Source organism: Neoarius graeffei, chromosome 25, assembly GCF_027579695.1.
Source record: "Neoarius graeffei isolate fNeoGra1 chromosome 25, fNeoGra1.pri, whole genome shotgun sequence".
NCBI lineage: Eukaryota > Metazoa > Chordata > Actinopteri > Siluriformes > Ariidae > Neoarius > Neoarius graeffei.
The window spans coordinates 42,645,649-42,663,769 of NC_083593.1; the positions used below are offsets into that span (position 1 = coordinate 42,645,649).

At 41.9% G+C, this 18,121-nt stretch overlaps 1 protein-coding gene across 1 annotated transcript in view; it reads right to left on the minus strand.

Moving 5' to 3' along the window:
* Positions 1-1,573: 1,573 nt before the first annotated feature.
* The window catches only part of grin3a (glutamate receptor, ionotropic, N-methyl-D-aspartate 3A), a 44,643-nt gene continuing 28,095 nt past the window's right edge, over positions 1,574-18,121 (minus strand). Inside the window, exons 6-9 of the mRNA XM_060908589.1 lie at positions 13,191-13,342; positions 12,885-13,043; positions 12,644-12,714; positions 1,574-1,907 (exon numbers count right to left, since the gene is read on the minus strand). Of these exons, the coding sequence (XP_060764572.1) occupies positions 1,574-1,907; positions 12,644-12,714; positions 12,885-13,043; positions 13,191-13,342 (716 nt within the window). The remainder of the gene's footprint in view (positions 1,908-12,643; positions 12,715-12,884; positions 13,044-13,190; positions 13,343-18,121) is intronic.

Below are 18,121 nucleotides of genomic sequence, written 5' to 3' on the forward strand. Positions count from 1 at the left end.
GTGTGGCCTTTTGAAAGTGCGTACCTCTTAAAACAGAAAAGGGAGAAAATCGCCCTCAAAGTTTTCCATCTCAGCTACTCCGGGTGCAGGGCGGGCACATAATGCTGCTCATTTGCATGACATTAAGGAAAGCCCTACCCCCTACGATGCCACTTTCATGTAAACAAAGATCACCATGTCAATTTTCCTTCCATGCAAAGTATGCCCAAAACAATTATGAAGTACAAAAATAAGTCCTAAAGTATACTTTAACGTTTTGTGGTTGAAAAATTACTCACACCGTTAGAAAGAAAGATAGCACGATGATGACACAACTAACACAATGCTAGTTTCATGTAACCAAACTACAACACTCTCCGTTACATGCAAAAATAACCACACAGCCTTAGATTAATAAACTTACCCCATCAGAAAGAGAAACTTCGCCTTGCACACACCAATGCCTCCGATGGAATGTAGTCCTAGAACACTTCCTTTTGGTTGCGTTTTTTTTTGCTAGAAATGGTTATCTCCGATGTAAATACCGTGCGTCTGTTTGCTTCGCAGTGTTTCAGCTCCTCTGCGCTCTGTTTAGCTTGCTCATTCCATAGTGAAATTACATGCCTGTATGCAGCTTAAGTAGCCACGAGCTCAGCTCGTATCATACAGCTGATTCGCGAAAAATAAAACAAAAGACTTAAATCATCATGTGAATGGCCCATATGGTAATTTATCCACACACCCCAGCAGGCTACAGTCCTGACAAAAACGAGACAATTTGCAACAAAAAATGCATGCTTTTCCAACAAAACAATCTATTATCTGAAATACTGATTGCATTCTTCAAGATCTCAACTTGCACATGATGGAAAAAAACGAAAATCACAAATTTCGAAAAAAAAAAAAAAAAGCTTCTTTTGCGATTATCTCGGATTCGTTTCGGCCGACATGCGTCCCTGGATTTGGTGAGGTGTCACATATGTCCACCCAGACCAAGTGCAATGCAAATGAATGATGGGATTGAGCCTCTGACAGCTTAATGTATTTCAAAGCTTGTTTTTAATTAAGAGATTCAGAATCCTTTTGCAGTTCATGGTAAAGACTCTTCTCATTGTAACCCGAGAGACAGCATTCATGCTTCCTTATATAAAACAGTTTAGTGCTTTATATTGATATGCAGGAGGTGCTATCATCCATCACAATCTGACACCTTAAATAAATAACTATCACTCTGATGCACAGAGTGCTTTTCCCACCGTCACGCTGCCTGTTGCAGTTACACACACACACACACACACACACACACCCCACACACACAGTTCCAGTTAACGTAGAGCTTCAAGAAAGGGTTTGTATCCAAATTTCTCACTGCCTTGTCCGTCCTTTCACCTCCTTTAGACCAACTGGTCCAGAGAGATGCCAAGAAGAGCATTCACAAAGAGAAAATTAAATAACGAAGAGAAAAATAAAATGCTCTTTTTTAAAAATATGTGTAGAGGAACATGAAGAGCTTCGACGTAAGAAGCAAAATAATCCATTGCTGATTTCGTAGAGTCACAGATGTCTCAAAAACAGCTCCAGATGCGAAACAGCTCTAGGACTCGGGTGCCATGTTGGTTCTCTGGGACTGTTCCAGCTCTTTTTTCTTCTTCATGGCCAGCTGCAGCTGCTGTTTGATGATCTGAATGTGGGTCTCCAGGTCAGTCAGCTCCTGCACTATGGGGCTGTGTGCCAGGCCCAGCAGGTCCGTTTTCCCATTCGACTGAAGAGGAAGCTGTCTCTTCAGCTGAGGAGGAGGAGGGAGATCTTTACACTGTAAACACTCCAGATTGTTCTGCTGATCCTCCTGGTTGGAAAGGCGACGACGAGGGCAGCCTGAGTTTTCACAGACGTTCCAGAGATTTTGCTGGTTGTTCCCAATGTTGCACCTTTTCACAGAGCAAAGAGGTGAAAGCATGGTTTAGTCCAAATACATATATTTACACTTAAATATATAGTATAGTAAAAAAAAAATGTTGAGCGTTTTTAATGTATATAGTTCCGAAGACTGAAATATGCGTCTCTTTTGTATGTATTTTCGTCACAAGTAAAGTTCTAGCATTTTAACGTCTGGTTGAATCCAAAAGTATAAATGGAGGAAACTACATTTAAAGATTTTGTTCTGCGGGCAGCGCAGGAGCATCATGGGCATTTTGAAAAGACAGTATTTTATTGCCAATGGAACTGTTCAGGCTTGTCTGTTTTGCTCTGGCACTTAGTTTATCCCATAACTTGATCAGCAGGGTAACATTCACTGGGTGAAGGAAACACACTTAGCTAGCAAAGTTTTAGCCAATTTTAGACATTTTAACTGTTTTTACAACCGCATTTGCTAAACTCGCTCCTTAAGCAAAATGATTGTTACAGAAAGCAAGACTAGAGACCTGTGCAGGTCTGAGCTCAGCCTTTGCCTAAGTGGGAGATTGAAGCTATGGTACATAAATAGAAAAAAATAGGCCGCTCAGAAATACAGTGACGCCAGGATTTGAACCAACATTGCAAAAGCTGCAACTTTCCTGGATTATGCGCTAGCCCACTCAGCCATGGAGAATTACATTACTAAACTAGACTGCATTTCTGCAGAGAAAATGCAAAGTGTGCTTGCTGAAATGTAGCAGAACAGCTAGCATGCTAGCATGCTAAAAGCTAGCATGCCAACATGCTAATGCCAACATGCTAACAACTATCATGCTAACAGTTAGCATACTAACATGCTAACAGTTAGCATACTAACATGCTAACAGCATACTAACATGCTAAAAGCTAGCATGTTAACATGTTAATGCTAACATGCTAATAGAGAACATGCTAATAGATAACATGCTAACAGCTAGCATTCTAACATGCTAATGATTAACATGCTATTTGTTAAAATTCTAACACTTTAAGGCTAATATGTTGACAGCGATCATGTTAACAGCTAACAGGCTAACATGCTAATGGCTAGTATGTTAACTTTTAGCATGCTAACACGCTGAGGGTGACATGCTAACAGCTAACATGCTAACAGTTAGCATGATAACATGCTCAGGCGAACTCGCTAACAGCAAACATGCGAACTCTGCATGCTACCATGCTAATCCTAACATATTAACAGCTCTCATGATAACATGCTAATGGTGAACATGCTAACAACTCACGAGCTAACAGCAGGCATGATATCGTAATGGGTAACATGCTAACAGCTAGCATGGTAACATGTGAATGCTTATATGCTAATTGCTATCATGTGTGCATGTAAGTATTCCTAATAAAGTGGCCATTGAGTTGAAGTTGATTTGCTGTCAAAGTCTCAAATGAGCAGATCCTTGCTAAATGCATCATCACCTATGGGGGAAGGGAGGAATGACTCAGTCAAGCTTCCATTGATTAGCGGCAAAATGGAGAAAAAATGGACGGATGAAAGGCAAGACAAAGACGAGTGCGGGTCAGAACCGATATCGTGTGTGATGGGTGATTTGGCCTGAGGTCCCGTATGAAGTTTGGTGGATGTGTGGTGAAGTGTTATTGAGCAAAACTCCATTCATTTGAATGGGGCCAAAAATCAATGGAAGCCTATGGAGGTAAAAAGAGATGCGTGAAAACCAAGGAAAAGACGAGTGCAGGTCTCTGATGAGGGGATGGATCTGTGCGGGGACTTGGCCTGAAGCATCAAGTGAAGTTTCTTGAAGTTTGGTCACTTGGTTAAAAAAACTGATGGAGAGTGAAAATTTTTCTCCTGAAACACCATTCATTTTCAATGGGGCCAAAAACCAATGCAAGCCTATGGAGGAAAAAGGGATGAGCAAAAAGAAAGGAAAAATATGAGTGCGGGTCAGAACCGATTGCATGTATGTGTCGGGGGAGTTGGCCTGAAATATCACATGAGGTTTGGTGCATCTGCGAAGGAGCTTGTCCGAGTAGGATGATTTGATTCATGAGCCCTATTCATTCTCTATGGGAAAAAAACAAAAGAAAAATGACAAGAACAAGAGAACGGGCGCGTTGATCCAAAAGCTGTATACAAGCACACTACACCACTTCGGGCCAGACGTCTCAGAGTTGGAACGGTGTCTCTATCTCGAACGCCCTAGGAGGAGTAGTGGATCCAAAAAACGTATTGGAATAAGGCAGAATAAGTAAACTTAAGAAGAACAATAGTGTGCTTGCCTTCGACTGCTGTGTGCTTGAGCAAGCAAACTAATTACGTTATGCAACATGGCTCTTACATCATCAGTACGCAGTAGCACCACACCACAACTGTGGAATCGCTAGCTGAGCTTGGCACGCCAATGACATCCTTAAACACGCTCAAACTCGGTTAAACATATACACACACAGACAAGTCCCTCTATAGGCTTCAGCCAAAGGCTGAGCCAAAAAAGATACATCTCATCTCATTATCTCTAGCCGCTTTATCCTTCTACAGGGTCGCAGGCAAGCTGGAGCCTATCCCAGCTGACTACGGGCGAAAGGCGGGGTACACCCTGGACAAGTCGCCAGGTCATCACAGGGCTGACACATAGACACAGACAACCATTCACACTCACATTCACACCTACGGTCAATTTAGAGTCACCAGTTAACCTAACCTGCATGTCTTTGGACTGTGGGGGAAACCGGAGCACCCGGAGGAAACCCACGCGGACACGGGGAGAACAGGCAAACTCCACACAGAAAGGCCCTCGCCGGCCCCGGGGCTCGAACCCAGGACCTTCTTGCTGTGAGGCGACAGCGCTAACCACTACACCACCGTGCCGCCAAAGATACATTTAAAAAAGAAAAAAAATACACATAATTGTATTTTTTTTTCTTAAATATTGCACATCAAAGTATGTTATATAATTTTGGTTAAACCCCAATGTACGAGTTTTTTTTTTCCCTCAAACTGCCACATAAACCTTCCACTTAAAAATGTGCATATATGTGTTTGATTTAAATAGCAAAGAAATGAGGTGCTTCATCTAAATGTCCCACCTTTTTACACCAACTTTTAGTGACATGTCTGAAAGTGAAGTACTTTTCTGGCAAAGTTACGAGGTTTAAATTAACTTTAGGAATACGTTCTAAAACTATACAAGTGGAGCAACTCAAATCGACAGGGACGCCTCCTGCCTCCACTGCCAAGAAATCAAATTTTAATTTATTTGATTTAATTCAGCTGTTACATAGATCACATAGTGACAGGGGAAGAATAAAGCCCCACTTGATTTTCAACCCCTTTGGCATAGATTTGTTTTAACATCAGATGCCTTTCCTGACACAACCTTCCCCAATCTATCTGGGCTAGGGACTGGCACTATGCATGCACTGGCTTGTGCAACCACAGTGGCTGGGTATTTTACCTAACCTGCATGTCTTTGGACTGTGAGGGAAAACAGAGCACCCGGAGGAAACCCATGCAGACACGGAGAGAACATGCAAACTCCACACAGAAAGGCCCCCTTTTGGCCACTGGGCTCAAACTCAGAACCTGCTGGGATTTCCACCACAGCAAAATTTCTCTCTATAACTAGCCTGATTAAAAAAACATATTAAAATGATACTGTTGTATCTAAGGGTGGCATGGTGGTGTAGTGGTTAGCACCGTCGCCTCACAGCAAGAAGGTCTGGGTTCGAGCCCCGTGGCCGGCGAGGGCCTTTCTGTGCGGAGTTTGCATGTTGTCCGCGTGGGTTTCCTGCGGGTGCTCCGGTTTTCCCCACAGTCCAAAGACATGCAGGTTAGGTTAACTGGTGACTCTAAAATGACCGTAGGTGTGAATGGTTGTCTGTGTCTATTGCCGCTTTTCCACTACCAACACGGCTGAGTTAGGCTGAGCCGTGCCATGCTGAGTTGGGCTGAGTCGAGCTGAGCAGGGCTGTTGGAGTTGCATTTTGACTACAACCGCGCTGAACCGTGCTGGCTGGAAGTGGGTGGACACATTGGGTGGAGTTAGCGAAAGTGGGTGGACGTCACGTGATGTCGTTAGGCAGCGCAAACAGTGACATCAGTGATCTTTTAAGCGGTAGTCTCACGACCCGGATAGTAAACAATAAACATGGAGGACATGGAGTCGTTAGTGTTGCTGGTCTTGGTGCTGTGGCTTGTTGTCACCGACAACGCCAACAGATACTGGCAAGAGCGTATAGATGAGGTGAGGCGCATAAGGCTTCATAATTCTCGTAATTCGTAATTCTTCTTCTTCCGGGTTTACGGTGTTTACAGATCCCAGCGTGCTCGCTGTGTGTGGGCATGTGAGGACACTCCTCCTCACCAATCAGTGCACAGGGGAGTGTCTGCTCACGCCCCTAGCCCCACTCAGCTCAGTTTGGCTCACTTCAGCCCTACTCCAAAACCGTGCGAGTTTTGGGGGCTGAGCAGGGCTGAAGCGAGCTGAGTAGTGCTGTTCTGAGATAGTCGAAACGCGAGCCGTGTCGGGCTGAAGTGAGCTGAAGCGAGCTGAAGTGAGCTGATAAAGGGTAGTGGAAAAGGGCCATATGTGTCAGCCCTGTGATGACCTGGTGACTTGTCCAGGGTGTACCCCACCTTTTGCCCGTAGTCAGCTGGGCTAGGCTCCAGCTTGCCTGCAACCCTGTAGAACAGGATAAAGCGGCTAGAGATAATGAGATGTTGTATCTAAGGAGGGAACCTTCTTACTGTGATGTGACAGTGCTAACCACTACACCAGCATGCGGCCCTAAATTTCTTGTTACAAATCCAAAATAGACTTCAAACAGGAAGTATGTTTTGAAGAACAACTACTGCAGACATTTGAGCTTGCTGTGACCTTGACCTTTTTGGAACAAATCCAAAATTGTATCAGTTCTTCGACTGGTTACAATGATTATTCCATAAAAATCTTATAAACATCTCAGCACTCATTCTTGATACAACAAGCATCTCAGAGGGATTCAGAGACAGACAGGCAGGCAGAAACAGGGGTGGACAGACAAACCGAAAATATAATGCCTTCACCATCTAGGGGTAGAGAAATAAAAGTATTTAATTTGCAGTTATTGGTAACACGTTGTTGTGTGTTATGTCTGAATGTTGAATTCTCTTTCAAAACATCCAAGGTTAGTAACCTTATTATGACTGCTTTCTGTTCTTGAAGGTTGTTGCAGGGTTGTTTTAAAAATTGGTAAGACATGTGAACTGTTGAGTTTGACAAATACGCTCACAGTAAATATTGCAGAACTGAAGGCGAGTATTTATTTTTCTTCCTCATATAATATTTAACAGTTATTCCACGAAATCGAGTCGTACATGAGCTGATAGCTGATGAGGCGCGTAGCACCGAGTTGGCTATAAGCCATGGACAACGAGCTTGAGTGGAATAATTGTTTTATTCTATCTACATTCACTGGATTTTGAGAAACAGAGCGTTTTTATTTTTTGCAAATTCGATCAATAAAAACTTTATACAAAACATCTGACAAAACCATTTCCACTTTGAATGTGAACAAACCAGTGAAATGACAGGAGCAATTTGTGAAAAATGCTATAATAATAATAATTCTTGAAAAATAAAAAAAGATATGTTCTTACTATCAAATACTTTCATTCCATATTCTGTCGCTTTTTTGTATTTTGGGGGGTTTTGTTTTCGAGTAAACTTTTTATTTCATCTTCGGTTGGTTCAGCAACACGCGTCACCATTTTGTTTTTCTCTACTCACGGTATATGAGCTGATAGCCTAGTAGTAGAGTAGCCAATCAGAGCATGCGATTGCTCATATCCAGTGCATGTAGCTAGAATAAATAAAGATATTCACCCAGTATCATATGGATGATGTTATTACATTAGAAGTGCGAAGTTTTCCTTTAGGTATATTAGTTAGGTATGCGAGAAAAATATATGTTAATTTTATTATTTATTAATCTAGCTATTAATTAATGACTTTATTATACTGCTTTTAAAAACAGTAGTGGGTTTAATTATTCATGGAAGCATGTTAGAACCTAGAACCCGAAGCTGAGTGAAAGGAGGGCCAAGGTTCAAGCTTAGACAGCTTATATTTGTTTTTTTTTTTATAAAAGGATGAAACCATTAATTCTTTTGAGCAGTAATTTATTCAAATTACTAAGCAGTTATACAGGTACTTCAGGGAGTCTCAAATTGATCCTGCCATGAATTCAGTATGTATTAGTTCAAAATTTCACAGTGAATATACAAAAGCTTCAGAGCAAAAGGATCGCTTTCATCTGATTCTTCGGTTAATAAAAACAGTAGCTGTGTTTAGATGCAGGTTATTAATCCAACAATTTAACAGCCGAATAGCCCAGAAAACATAAACTATATAATTTGCCATATGGGTCTGTCTCAGAAACTGGGTACTGTGGGGTACCCCACTAAATATACTCACAGTCAATAAACTATACGGTTTTGAATGGTGATGTTGGTTTTAATTTGAAATAAAATGATGAAAGAAATAATACAGATAAAACTAAATCTTTGATGTGAATACTCTTCAGAATTTGGCAAAAATTCTGAAAATTTGTGGAAAAATGGCGGCTTGATTTGGGACATGATAAATGGTTGACTACATCGCATTCCCTTAAAAAGGTTGTAGTCCACTGAAAAGTCTACAGTTATCACTAATTGTATTTTAAGTTGTAACTTTATACACCTAAGGATTGGTGCGCTCGCAGAATAACCATAACCGTAATAAAACCTCATGCAAAATATTTGATCACCGTTGTAACTCCATTTTCCGCAGACCCAAAACCAATACGATCGTGTGTTTTGATCTAAACGGAAAGCCTCAGGGTCAAGGTCACGACCGCACCAAAAGTAGTAACTTAAAATCACTACACCATATAAAAATGTAGTTATAAATCTGCGATTTTGTTTTTTAAAACGAAAGCTGAAAGTTAGGTATAGAATATGTTTCTTACAGAATATGTTACGATGGTAGCTGGTCTTGTATGAATTTCTGAGCTATAAAATGAGTCGTGGTCTATCTTTTACCGTAGCGTGTTATTTGTGTGCGGGGAAGGACACACATTCACAATTTGCATGTGTAGAATGGAATTTTCCACTCCAACAGTTAGAAGTTGATCGTGCTTCCATTTGCGGTCTTTCTGTTACGCGAGTGATCTGTTCGGACATTATCACTGAAAAGGTGAGTTTTGACAGTTTTATTTTGTTTTAGTCTTGCAGTATAAGGCAATAGAATGTTTCTTTTTCATCTTACTTTCATAGTTGGTAGTGTTTACGTATTTTTGGCCAATATTTTGCAACCATGGTCAATTTAGATCGAACTTTTGATAGAATCTACGGTCAGTCATTTTGCCCTGCCCCCGCCTCGCGCTCCGTCCGGTGTGGTAGTGATGTCCCGATGCTCGCGCGCCGCAGCAGAGACCCGCGCAACCTTCAGCTGGTACAGTAGCTGTTCTTTTACCACCGCCGTTATTCTCATCTTTCTGGTGTGTTCTTGATTTTTCCATTGTGTCCTATTTCGCCATCTCAAATACCCAAAATGTATCATATTATTCATATTTAAGTGAATAATCAATTCAGTCATCATAACTCGGCATTTTTAACTCAAGCAATCAAAAGGAGGAAATTTATTCAATATTTTCACTCATCTGTGAAGGAGGGGCTTTAATTCTTCATGATGTAGTTATTTTATATGTAAATCAATTTTACAAAAGCATTTGAATGGTAATCAAAACAATTTTCCACAGTGGAGGCCAGATAAAGCAAGATACTATCTTTATTCTTATTAAACATCTCATCATCTCTAGCCGCTTTATCCTTCTACAGGGTCGCAGGCAAGCTGGAGCCTATCTCAGCTGACTACGGGCGAAAGGCGGGGTACACCCTGGACAAGTCACCAGGTCATCACAGGGCTGACACATAGACACAGACAACCATTCACACTCACATTCACACCTACGGTCAATTTAGAGTCACCAGTTAACCTAACCTGCATGTCTTTGGACTGTGGGGGAAACCGGAACACCCGGAGGAAACCCACGCGGACAACATGCAAACTCCGCACAGAAAGGCCCTCGCCGGCCTCGGGGCTCGAACCCAGGACCTTCTTGCTGTGAGGCGACAGCGCTAACCACTACACCACCGTGCCACCCCAGAAATACTTTATAACCATTTAAGTTTATGATTGATCAGTACTGTGTGGACGTGACATATACTGATTGACGACTGCATGTCCCGTAAACAAATGGGGAACAGTGCTAGTGCTAGAAAGGCATGTGGGTATCTTGGAGAATAAATTTACTGCAGAAGTTACAGTACCAGTCAAAAGTTTGTATACCCCTACTCTACTCATTCATAGGTTTTTCTGTATTGTGACTATTTTCTACATTGTAGAACAATACTGAAGACATTAAAACTACGGTATGAAATAACATATGGGACATGTATGGAGGCATGTGGTAAACAAACAAATAAACGTTTCATATTTTAGATTATGGGTGGCATGGTGGTGTAGTGGTTAGCACTGTCGCCTCACAGCAAGAAGGTTCTGGGTTCGAGCCCAGTGGCCGATGAGGGCCTTTCTGTGTGGAGTTTGCATGTTCTCTCCATGTCTGTGTAGGTTTCCTCCAGGTGCTCTGGTTTTCCCCAAAGACATGCAGGTTAGGCTAATTGGTGGCTCTAAATTGACCGTAGGTGTGAATGTGAGTGTGAATTGTTGTTTGTCTCTATGTGTTAGCCCTGCAACGATCTGGCGACTTGTCCAGGGTGTACCCTGCTTCTCGCCCATAGTCAGCTGGGATAGGCTCCAGCTTGCCTGCGACCCAGTACAGGATAAGCGGCTACAGATAACGGATGGATAGATGGATCTTTTAGATTATTCAAAGTAGCTTCTGTTTACCTTCATGATGCTTTGCACACTATTGGCATTATCTTAACCAGCTTCATGAGACAGTGACCTGGAATGCTTTTCAATTAACAGCTGCCTCATCAAAAGTTGGTGCAATTTCTTGCCTTCTTAATGCGTTTGGGATCAAACAGTAAATAGTAAATAATAAAAATACAGTAAACAGCCCTATTCCATCCATAACCATAGTAAGCCATATTATGTCAAGAACCACTCGACTAAGTAAAGAGAAACGACATCCATCATTACTTGAAGATATGAAGTGCCTTTTAATTAATAAAAATATAGGAAAAAACACTGAATTAGAAGGTGTGTCCAAACTTTTGACTGGTTCTGTATATCTAATAGAATAGTAAAGAGCTAATTATGAATGAAATAAGTAAGTTGACACAGGCTTTAAAGGTCCCATGGCATGAAATTTTCACTTTCTGAGGTTTTTTAACGTTAAAATGAGTTCCTCTGACCTTCTTAAGTCACCCCAGTGGCTAGAAATTTCATAATGTGTAAATCAAACTATGCCCAATATTTGAGAATGGCGCGTCAAAACGGCGCGTTGATAAGTTCTTCCCTTTACTACGTCAGCAAGGGAGATGATCCCCACGCCCCCCCTCTGGATTCCCACCCACTGTATGGATTGCCCCGCCCAGTTGTAGTGAGGAGACCATAGAGGACACAACAACATGGCATCACCTAAGCGAGCGAAACATGGAAATTGCACTGTACATGGATGTGACAACACAGAAAAGAGTCTGTTTTTACTGCCGACGGGAGAGTCCCTGAAGACGCAGTGGCTTAATTTTATTTACTTCAATAATACGCCGTCGAGTCTACCTAAGACGGTGTATGTTTGTCGGAAGGATTTTCCTGAGGAATGTTTCCACAACTTGGGACAGGGTAGGTTTTGCACATCAACTGTCACTGAAGCCTGGGTCCGTACCAAGCATCCCTGCCGCATCAGCAACAAACACCGAACAAGTAAGTGTATAACTGGTCGTTTTGCCGTGTTTTAAAATCGGTGCGTTAGCCTAGCAATGGCTACATTAGCTGTGCAGCTAACCGCTTCCTGCGGTTAGCCAGGTAATCTGCGCTACAAAACTACAGAGCATGCAGCATGCTCTGTTAAACTGAGTTTAGTCTGGAAATTGACTGTAACTTATGAGCTTATGTTTGACTATTGCTCCGCAATGCATGTCTTCTGTTGGATAAGCGCTATGTTGCTGTAGTTGCTGCTTCTATCCTCTTTGGTTATGGAGTGCGTGTTCAAGCCTAGGGTATTATACGTTCGTAAACTACCACTCCGAACACTCTCACTCTCTGTTCTCTGTGTCACGTTGAGTTTACGAAAGGAGTCCGAGGGAGAACGGGGTTTTGTCTTAGCAGCGTGGCTACAGGCGCTGATAGCAGCGAGTATGTGTGTGCGCAGCTTGGTCAAGCCCCTCCCCCTCCCCCATGGCCCGCCCCCACCCTCTACCCTTCCCCGCCTCCTGCTTCTCATTAGCAAAACGACGCACTGGGAAAAGCGCTGAAATGGGGCTTTCTCCCAGGAGGCTATATTTACGTGCCGAGGGTTCATTTCGAGAAAGGCTGCGGATATAACATCCGGAAGCCTCCACGAGCCCGTTTAAAGGATCAACAAACCACCATGCCATGGGACCTTTAAGACAAGCAAAGCATTTGAAAACTGAGACATTGTTGTGAACACTATGACTGGACTCATACCGGTAAGTGTCTGACTCATAAGATAGCTCTTCAACTCTCATGAGTTTACTGGCTTCATTATCACTTATCTCTGGACATGCTGTGTAATAATGGCTTCTTACCTTTTTTCAGGTTTTGCAACAGTTGATAATTTGTCTTCATTGAAGGTCGGGTTAAGTGCTCGATGCAGTCTCTGACAGAGCAAACGTATTAAGTGTTATTAAAGACAACACTGGGAGCAACTGGGAATATGGTAATATAATTACCTCTAATTAACTCAGGTTTTCATTAATGCTCTCATACATCACTGAAATAAAATTAGATTATACCTGAAGTCATCAGTCAGAAAGACAACAAACTCACTTGACTTGTATGAAGCCAGTACTGTGGCTTGTTCTGCATCTTGGGTATCACCCAGCGATGAACAACATGTTCAGCAATAGTGGTGAGGAGAGACAAAGCGACTCCTACGCACAGCATGACAAATAACCCTGAGAAATGTTTAATCCCCATCTGTAAAGTCTAGATATCAGAGCAAAGTGTGCATTAGATTAAATCTGAGAGGTAAAGAAAAAAAAATCCCAGAAATTCAGCATCATATGAAATGAGACTTTAAATGGATAACGAATATAATTTCCAGGATTTGTTATATCATGTATATTTTATTACCTCTGTCACAGCAAAACTTCTTTTCCCACAGGGCACCACTTTGTACCACTTGTCATGCAGCATGTCCATAAATCCATCAGACTTGTACTGGCTAACCAGCTCAGAGATATTTGAAGTCAGAGCTGAATTCTGTTTGAGACCAATGCCATAGCCTGGGAATTCAATTATTTACAATGGTTATTAATGAATGTAAAAAAAAAAAATACAAGAAATAGGTGCAACTACAGTATGTAGACATTCTAACATAGCAACACGACATGTATAGTAGTCAGGGAAAGCCTGTCGGATGTTGCTGTGACTAAATTTCCCCAAAATAGGGTTTTCAGAACTATATATAGTAGATTTAGTGTTTTCTCAGGCTGCCAAACACACAATAAATTTGTATGCAAGAATGCTATGGATAATCTTTGTTATTCTATCCACATTCACTGGATATAAGCAATCGCATGCTCTGACTGGCTACTCTATTACTAGGCTATCAGCTCATATACTGTGAGTAGAGAAAAACAAAATGGCGGCATGCATCAAATCAGATATATCACTTTGTTATCAAGTATTTAAAAGAAACAGAAATAGCTAAAATAATATTAACCCTGGGCGGCACGGTGATGTAGTGGTTAGCGCTGTCGCCTCACAGCAAGAAGGTCCGGGTTCGAGCCCCATGGCCGATGAGGGCCTTTCTGTGTGGAGTTTGCATGTTCTCCCCGTGTCCGCGTGGGTTTCCTCCGGGTGCTCCGGTTTCCCCCACAGTCCAAAGACATGCAGGTTAGGTTAACTGGTGACTCTAAATTGACCGTAGGTGTGAATGTGAGTGTAAATGGTTGTCTGTGTCTATGTGTCAGCCCTGTGATGACCTGGCGACTTGTCCAGGGTGTACCCCGCCTTTCGCCCGTAGTCAGCTGGGATAGGCTCCAGCTCGCCTGCGACCCTGTAGAACAGGATAAAGCGGCTAGAGATAATGAGATGAGATGAGAATATTAAACCCCCCCCCCCCCCCATATCTCCTGTTCCACACTCCAGCCCAGTCAGTCAGTGCGTTTACATGAACATCCAAATCGAGCTACTGTCGGTAATCGAGCTAAGGGTCCCAGCAGGGTGCCAGAGAAATCCAATCCTACATGCACACAAGGAAATCGAGCTATTGTGTGAGGTACATTGTGCACCCGAGCCACAGGTGGCGCTACACGCCCCATCGTGTTGGTACACTTCCGGTTGTCGTCATGAAGAAGAGCTATTCAAGAGTATAAACAAAGTTATCAGTTCCGTGTTCACAAGAAGAACGACGACGAGGACAGCAACATCGAGAGATGTTGTTCCTCCTGACCTCTTCTGCTGCTCGCTACTACTACTGCTGTCATGCCGACCGAGGCTGTTGTGTTTCCCGCTTGTGGTCTCGTCACTCGTCACTTCCGGAAGGGGCAGTGCTGAAGTAAGTAGCTCGACTACGTAGCTCGATAGGTTTTACATGCACCAAGTAGCTTGGCTACAATCGCATAATCTAGGTCGCGTAGCTTGATTACGAGAAATCCAGTTCGGTTCGATTTCAGCCGAGCTAAGGTGTTTCCATGGCATTTAGAACTTCGATTTCAGTCGAGCTACGGCAGAAATTCGATTTTCTCTATGTGCATGTAAACGCACTGAGTGGCAGTAATGCACCTTTAAGCTGGTTTGCCAACCACCAAAAAAAAAAAAAAAAGAAGAAGAAGAAGAAGAAGAAAATGGCGGAGCATGTTACTGAACCAACTGAGGATGAAATAAACTCTACTCGAAAACAAAATCCCACAAAATACAAAAAAAAGCAATAAAATATGGAATGAAAGTAAGAACTTTGATGATAACGTATCCTTTTTATTTTTCAAGAATTATTATTATAGCATTTTTCACAGATTGCTCCCATCATTTCACCAGTTTGTTTACATTCTAAGCGGAAACCATTTTGTTGGACGTTTTGTATCAAGTTTTTATTTATCGAATTTGCAAAAAAAAAGAAAAAGAAAAGAAAAAAGCTCTGTTTTTCAAAATGCAGTGGATGTGGACAGAATAAAACAATTATTCCACTCAATCTCATCATATATGGCTTATAGCCGGCTCGTCTGACTTGCTTTCGTCGAATAACCGTTAATTAGGATGCAGTGCTGCTGCACTGCAACCTATTGACTCCCCTAGGGGAGTCAATAGGATGCAGTGCGAAGCACTGCATCCTATTGTTCTTCTACATGTTTCTTCTTACTTTTTCATCTCCCGTACAAATTTCGATTTCGAATAACTCAATAACCGTACGTCGCACACAGACAAGCAATATATCAAAACGTGCGGCTCGATCGGACTCGGTGTGCTATTACTTTGTTCATCAGAATACGAAATTTCCCGTTCATTTCTATGGAATTATTTGAAAAACTACACACATTTATAGCTACCCCTAGAACGGTCTGGCGCAAAGTTGTGAAATTTTGTACACTGATTCTTGACAACCTCACGGTTCCTCTCAGCAAGTTTCAAGTCACCACCTTAAACTCTCTAGCGCCACCAACAGCTCAAATTTGCAGGTACATTTCTGCTTGTAACTTTTGAACCGTTGGTCCGATTTTCAAAAACTTGGTATCCCTGGAATCCTTGGGCCAAGACGAATCCAGCGCAACCTCTAACAAAATTTTCAACCTCGGAAAGTTTTCGCGCTATTTTGAATTTTTTGAAAATCAATTAAAATGCTTCTCCTCCCTCAATTTTTGACCAATTTCTCCCAAACTTGGTACATGCCAACTTTAGACTAAGCTGCAAAAAAAACATTTTTTGTTTTTCAAATTTCATAAGCGTTTGGCCATGGCAGCCAATCAAAATTGGCTGCGCAGACACGAAACAGGAAGTGTGCTCATATCTCGGCCGCGCTTTGGCATATCTTAACAGAACTTGGTGGCATTATGCCGCACCCCTCCCCGAAGGCCCACAAAAAAAGTGGAACATGTTGGCCGCCAGGGGGCACTACAACTGGGAAAAGTGTCCTTTGGCTCATATCTTGACGTCATATTCTGGAAAAGTTCTGCAATTTTGCACACTGCTTCTTGACAAACTCAAGGTTCTCCTCAGTAAGTTTCGAGTCACCACCTTAAGCTCTCTAGCGCCACCAACAGCTCAAAGTCGCAGGTCCAAAAAACCCCATCTTCCGAACAAATTTTGATTCGTAATAACTCAATAACCGTATGTCGCACACAGACAAGCAACATATCAAAATGTGCGGCTCGATCGGACTCGGTGTGCTGTTACTTTGTTCATTATTCTACGATTTTTTCGCAAAATGGTCGCGAAAAAATCGTCCAAAATTTCCCAATCATTTTTGTGGAATTAATTGAAAAACAATGCACTTTTTCAAACATCCACTGCTCTGGCATGCTTTCACCTAGAGACATGATTCAAACTCTAAAACGTAGGAAAACCTCTCCTGTGTGGATCTGGCATTCAACTTTTTTGCTAGGTTCTATACTTTTGGCTCAGTCCCGGCTTAAACACCATGAGCAAAAATGGAGAAATTCGGGGTTTACAATGTGTGTCTATTGCGTTACACACCAGTGGAGCTCGTTAAGTTAGAGTGTAGAGGGCTTGAAAAAAAAGCTCAAACTTTCTCGCTTAAACTGTGGTTTCAGCCACAAATTTCACTCTACAGACATAAATTTCTCAAAAGTAGTAGTAAAACTTGTCCTGATTCACACAATGTGTCTACCTAAATGATAGGATTTAGAGTTTTTGAATGAGAAGCCTCAAACTGAGGAGAATGCAGCCGAGAAGCCTCATTGACTCCCATTATAAACGTGACAGAAAAGTCACTCATTTTTAACTCGCTCTAGTGTCCTCATTTTTAAGACTACAGACAAAATATTACATCAGTGTATTCAGGAGACCCTTGTGGCGCTCACTGTGAAAGAATTTTGTGAATAGCTGCTTTCGTTTTCGAGTTATTCATCGTTGTTCGAGGCCTGCCAGGGTTTCCCATACATAGACCAAAAACAACTCCCCCCTCATATATTATTTGCCTACTGCTATGGAACACACTTTCATAAGCCTATTTAGATCTGAAAACGAGAGGCCTCATTGACGCGAGGAACCGGCCTGCATTATCCCGCTTCAGCATTCATGCAAGTTATTAATAATGGCTTGACATTCACAATAAATAAGGATTTCCCACTAGCCTAAATAAAAAGTGTTATACTCGTGGGGATGCCTAGTTGATGCTATCTGAAGCATAAAATCTGAATCAGAGATGCACCGATTGACCGGCTGCCGATCGGAATCGGCCGATTTTCACGTGATCGGCCATGACCGGCGACCGGCCGGTCAGAATTAAAATATGCCGATTTTCTGCTGATCAAAACTTGTGTATCACATAGAGATGAAAGTGGAAATACTTGCAATTCACAACTAAAAAGACTGCAGCTCCACTGGCAGCTTGAACATGCTTTCTAGTGCGATTGTGTTGCGCTTGCACAGAACAGTGTCAGTCCTGCGCGCCTACGAACTCCGGCGCGCGCGTCGTTAACAAAAAAAAAAAAATCACTATATTTGGATATCCAAATATAGTGATTTTTTTTTGTGCCAGATATTGGATGTGAAAAGAAGAAAATGTTTGTGGTTGTGTGAATTTGCCATTACAGGAATTAATACGTTAGCCTATTACCAAACATCTAGTTAGATTTGTACAAAGAGAGAGAGAGAAAAAAATGTCTTTTTGTTTGTTTTACAACCTTGGTTGCACTTGATTCCATTGGAAATTACTCTACAAATACACATTTGACAAAGATGATAGAGTGGCTATGGTATAAGTATGACTGGAAATTATTTTTGTATTTTGATACTGAATGAAGAAATGGGTTGTTCTATAAGGCATACGTTTTCAGATCTAAATAGGCTTATGAAAGTGTGTTCCATAGCAGTAGGCAAAT